General features: G+C 34.6%; 1 protein-coding gene across 4 annotated transcripts in view; it reads left to right on the top strand.

Annotated features, from left to right (window-relative positions):
* Window positions 1–6,000, top strand: part of AFG1L (AFG1 like ATPase) — a 220,197-nt gene that overhangs the window by 110,595 nt on the left and 103,602 nt on the right. For all 4 annotated transcript variants that reach the window (XM_017543728.2, XM_017543729.2, XM_037743948.1 and 1 more), the window contains one exon: window positions 1,539–1,597. In XM_017543728.2, the coding sequence (XP_017399217.1) occupies window positions 1,539–1,597 (59 nt within the window). The remainder of the gene's footprint in view (window positions 1–1,538; window positions 1,598–6,000) is intronic.

Below are 6,000 nucleotides of genomic sequence, written 5' to 3'. Positions count from 1 at the left end.
TGAGGTCTCTGTTACCCAGGCTGGAGTGCAGTGGCAAGGTCTTGGCTCACTGCAACCTCTGGCTCCCAGGCTCAAGTGATCCTTCCACCTCAGCTTCCTGAGTAGCTGGTGTTATAGGCATGTGCCACCAGACCTGGCTAATTTTTGTATTTTTTGTAGAGGTGGGGTTTTGCCATGTTGCCCAGGCTGGTCCTGAACTCCTGGACTCAAGTGATCCACCTGGCTCCGCCTCCCAAAGTGCTAAGATTACAGATGTGAGCCACTACATCCAGCCCTCTGGTAGAATCTTTAGGTTTTTCCAAATATAAGCTCATATCACCTGCAAACAAGGATAATTTGACTTATTCCTTTCTAATTTGGAAGCCCTTTATTTGTTTCTCATCTGATTGCTGTAGCTCAGACGCCTAGTACTATGTTGAATAACAATTGTGAAACTGGGCATAGTTTGTCATGTTCCAAATCTAAGAGGAAGGGCTTTCAGTTTTTCTCCATTTTGTGTGATACTAGCTGTGGGTCTGTCATATATGGCTTTCGTTATGTTGAAGTCTGTTTCTTCTATATCTAGTTTTTTTGAGGGTTTTTATCATGAATGGATATTGAACTTTATCAGATAATTTTTCAGCATCAATTATGATATGGTTTTTGTCCTTCAAAGAATGGAGTTTTAATTTTTAGGCAATTTTATTTAAAGTGACTTTTTTAACCTTGATATCAAATATATAAATATATATATTTGCATTACAAATATTTAATGCAATACATGAGCAGTTCTGCCTATTGATGTGTTTTCTAAAAAGGATAATCTTATTTCACAATGTTTAATTCTTTTTTTAAACAGAGTCTCACTCTGTCCCCCAATCTAAAGTGCAGTGGTGCGATCTTGGCTCACTGCATCTTCCACCTCCCTGGTTCAAGCGATTCTCCTGCCTCAGCCCGCTGAATAGTTGGGCTTATGCGTGCCCATCACCATGCCTGGCTAAGTTTTGTATTTTTAGTAGAGTCAGGGTTTCACCATGTTGGCCAGGCTGATCTCACACTCCTGACCTCAAGTGATCCATCTGCCTTGGCCTTCCAAAATGCTAGGATTACAGGAATGAGCCACTAAGCCTGTCCAAGTTTTTTACTGAGAACTTTTATTGTATATTGAGAAAAGGAGAGAATGATTTTTTTTCTAGTAGAATCCTATATATTCAAGTATTAAATGCTTTTACAAATCGAATCTTCTCATGTTAGGTTATTGATTTTGAATTTTGGAAGTGATACTTTCCAGATTATTTTATTGCTTCTTATTACAGTTTAAAGCCAGTTTGATTGAATGCCTTTTGATCTTCTTTCTGTGACTGTTAATTTTTTTCTTTTATAAAATTATAGTAAAATGTGTGTAGAACCCAAAGAGAAAATCAATTTTGGTCTTTTTTTCTTTTTGCTCCTTTATCTTTTTAAAAAATCAGTAGCAAGCTTTATTTGCCAGGCTAAAAGATAAACTAATATCATGATTTATGCTAAGTAAAAAACTGGTATCATTTTTTTTCTTTCAGATCTCTATAAAAATGGACTCCAAAGAGCTAACTTTGTACCATTCATAGCAGTCCTGAAGGTAAAAACAAATCATTTATTTGTATTTACTAAGACCATATTTACTGATAATCAAGGGCTTTAGTAGGATTGCCTTGGTCTTGGCATTCAAGCAGAATTTATTTTGCTATTTAGATAGTAATAGTCAAAGACACTGAAGGAGAAAAGAATCTTTTTATATAGTATCATCCATGAGTACAGTGGAAAAATTACAAAATATAGTCTAAATTATTCTCTAACTAAAACATTGAATAGTTTGCATTTTATAAATTTTAATTTGAGGTTTGCTCATAAATATTTTAGTGGAATGTTTAAACTTATACATTTATTTCTGAAAAAAAATGTTTAATGTTCCCTGTTTCCTTCAGGTTAATGGCCATTATTAACATGTTTTCCCAGCTATTAAAGTTGCTATTCTAGAATAGCATTATTACAAAAATATTCTAATATATTTAAATGTGATTGCCATCAAGTTATGAAATTATGTCAAGTTGAGGCACATAAATAGTTTAAATATTTGTGTGTATCATCACTGCATAGAGTTTAAAATAGTCTTCATTACAATATGATTAACAATAAAATAGCCTCCTTTTTTACTCTTAATTTTAAGTAATTTTTTACATGATTATTTAATGATTTCACATTCTGCCATGGTTTATTGAGAACCTACTATGTACAGTGTGCTGCGTTAGGTATAATGGATAATAGAATTGTGAACTAAGCTGGTTTTTGCTGGCACATTATTTATAATGTAGTTGAGGATATAAAATATATACAAAATACCTATAAGAGAAAGCAAAATTTGCAAAAATATAATTCCCATAATTTTAGGTAAATACTTTCTCCCCATGCACATCAACATATTTGAAGAAAGGATAAAGTATTTTTTAAAAACTGAAACCTTAAAAATTCTTAAGAAGGGTTAAAATATTTTATCTTCAGACATTCTAAAGGCATAATCAGACAATCTTTTTGACATGTACTTTGGTTGGAATTATTGTTGGTGCCAAACTTTATCCCCTATGCTATACATAGGAGAATTCAAACATCTGTTTCCTTGACCAATTTTAGGTTCCCAAGAATTTCAATTTCTCGGAGATATTTATAGATATAGGAAAAGTACTTTTGGAAGATTTATGCTGTTTGTAATTTTTTTCCCTTTATATTCATGTTTTGCATTTGGGGAGAACGTAGACTTGCAATGTTTTCTCCATGCTAGCAATCCAAAGTAATATGGTATACGTAGATACCAAAATATAAAGAGGGAAGCTAAGAAAAATAGCTGCTAAAAATAGTGTCTTCATATAGCATAAAATACACAAAATGTAAAAGGAGAAATCTCAGAAAGAAACAAGAGGTTCTCAGGGAACAACTTTGTAGCTGTACTCTTTTTTTTTTTAACTTCAAATATTTTGTTGTTGTTGTTTTCTTTGGCCAGTAATTTGTCCTACTTCAATGTATAACAGCAGTATTAATAGGCAACTAAATTGGCCAGATCGAATTTAGTTTTCTTTCCCTTTCCTACTCTTAAAGTTTTTCAAGTGGGAAGGAAAACCAGAGATGAATACTATGCAATTTGAAATTGAACATGAACTCAGATACGTATATAATATACAATTTGAAGTTGAACATGGATTGAACTTCCCAGGAAACTAAATATCAGATTAGATAAGAAAAGGTCTAAAATGTCTAATTTATTCAAGAGACGTTTCATATATAACAAAACATCAATGAATGAACACTAGAGCTGGTTTCTCTGAAGCTTTTCTGTTTGGGCATGTAAAATTTCCCTTGTAAGGAAAGGTAGTTTAATATTAAGTGACATTTTGCCTATTCACAGATGCTAGTGTTACTCCTTCATTCTGGCCCAGCTGAGAGAAAGATATAGCAGAAGTCAATCTTAAAACAAATGGAGAATTTTAGTTTAATAAAAAGAAATTATTATAAATGAGATAGAAATTCGTTGAGGAAAAAGTACATTGTAAAACTTATTTTTAAAAATGCTCTCTATAAACCAAATGATTGCAAATTTGTGATTCACCACAGAAGCCTGTGGTTTGTTGCTTGGGAGATTGAAAAATAACAAAATTTTATGTAAGCTCTTAGTAAAGCCTGCTTTATGGCCCAACATGTAAACAATTTTCTTTAAAATGGTGAGTACTCTTCAGTTGTTATGTATTATTGTGTAGGTTTGTTAATTATGCTGTTCAAATCTTTATTCTTACATTTTTTTCATATCAATTACTAAGAGACTTATGGGAAACATCTCTCACTATAATTGTGAATTTATCTATTTTTCTTGTAATTCTATCATTTGCCTTACATATTTGGAGGCTATAAGTTGCATACAGATTTATAATAATTATTTTATTTATTTATTTATTTATTTATTTAGAGACAGAGTCTTGCTCTGTCACCCAGGCTAGAGTGCAGTGGTGCAATATCGGCTCACTTGCAACCTCCGCCTCCCAGGTTCAAGTGATTTTCCTGCCTTAGCCTCCTGAGTAGCTGGGACTACAGGTACACACTACCACATCAGTCTAATTTTTGTATTTTTAGTAGAGATGGGGTTTTGCCATGTTGGCCAGGCTGATCTCAAACTCCTGACCTCAGGTGATCTGCCCACCTTAGTCTCCCAAAGTGGTGCTGGGAGTACAGGTTTAGCCACCATGCCTGTCCAGATTTACAATAATTAAATACTGCTTGTGAATGGAACTTTTAAATATTATTAAGCAGCATTGCTCCTTCTTTTCAAGTGTATTTTTAACGTCTCTTGAAACATTGTTACCATGACTGCTTTAAAATCTTCCTTTATCAGGTAATTCTAACATCTCTGTCATCTTTATGTTGCCATTTCTTTACATTCAGTTTGAGATCTTCCTGATTTTTGGTATAAGTGATTTCCAATGGAAACTGACATTTTCATAATTTGTCATGAGACTTTGAATCTTACTGTTTTAACCAAATTTTATATTGTGGTAAAATATACATAACAAAAATTACTATTTTAATGATTTGTTTGTTTACATTTTGATACAGGGTCTCACTCTGTTGCCTAGGCTGGAGTGCAGTGGTACAATCATGGCTTACTAAAGCTTCAACCTCCGAAGGCTCAGGTGATCCTCCTGCCTTAGCCTCTTGAGTAGCTGGAACTGCAGGCACATTCTACCATGCCTGGCTAAGTTTTGTATTTTCTGTAGAGGCAGAGTTTCACTATGTTTCCCAGGCTGGCCTTGAACTCCTGGGCTCAAGCGATCTGCCTGCCTTGGCCTCCCAAAGTGTTGGGATTACAGGTGTGAGCTACCATACCTGGCCTATTTTAATGATTTTTATGTGTACAGTTCAGTGACATTAAGTGCATTCACATTGTTGTACAAGCACCACCATCATTCATCTCCAGAATTTTTGATTTTATCAAACTGAAACCCTGTACTCACTAAGTGATAACCCTCATTCTTCCCCTCTCCCAAAGCTGCTTACGTTAACCAGTCTACTTTCTACCTCTATGAATTTCTCTTTTCTAGGTACTTGATTTAAGTGGAATTACCTAATATTTGTCTTTTTCTTTCTGGCTTATTTCACTTAGCATGGTGTCTTCAAGGTTTATGCATGTTGCAACGTGTCAGAATTCCAATCTTTTTATGGCATAATAATATTCCATTATAAGGATATGCTACATTTTGTTTATCCATTCACCTGTCAATGGACATTTGGGTTGTTTCTACCTTTTAGCTATTACAAATATTGTATACAAATATCTATGTGAGTCCCTGCTTTCAATTCTTTTGTGTACATACCCAGAACTGAAATTGCTAGATCTTATGGTAATTATGTGTTTAATTTCTTGAGGAACTGCCATACTGTTTTCCATAGCGGCTGTATCATATTACATTCCCACCAGCAATACACAAGCATTCCAGTTTCTCTGCATTTTCCCCAATGCTTATTTTCTTTTATCTTTTTTTTTGTTGTTGTTAATAGCCATCCCAGTGGGTGCGAAGTGGTATCTCATTGTGGTTTTGATTTGCATTTCCCAAGTGATTAATGATATTGTGTATCTTTTCATGTGCTTATTTTATTTATTTATTTATTGAGATGGAGTCTTGCTCTGTCACCCAGGCTGGAGTGCAGTGGCACAATCTCGGCTCACTGCAACATCCGCCTCCTGGGTTCAAGTGATTCTCATTCCTTAGCCTCCCAAGTAGCTGGGATTACAGGCACCTGCCACTACACCTGGCTAATTTTTGTATTTTTGTTAGAGATGGGATTTCACCACATTGGCCAGGCTGGTCTCGAACTCCTGACCTCAGGTGAACCACCTGCCTCGGCCTCCCAAAATGCTGGAATTACAGGTGTGAGCCACTGTGCTTGTCCTCTTGTTCTTATTTTAAATCTATTTATCTTCTCCGTTTTTTAAAATTGGAC

The sequence above is a fragment of the Cebus imitator genome, unplaced genomic scaffold (genome assembly GCF_001604975.1).
Source record: "Cebus imitator isolate Cc_AM_T3 unplaced genomic scaffold, Cebus_imitator-1.0 Scaffold160, whole genome shotgun sequence".
Taxonomy (NCBI): domain Eukaryota; kingdom Metazoa; phylum Chordata; class Mammalia; order Primates; family Cebidae; genus Cebus; species Cebus imitator.
Note: the sequence above shows the minus strand (reverse complement) of the source record. Positions and strands in the feature narration are given on the sequence as shown.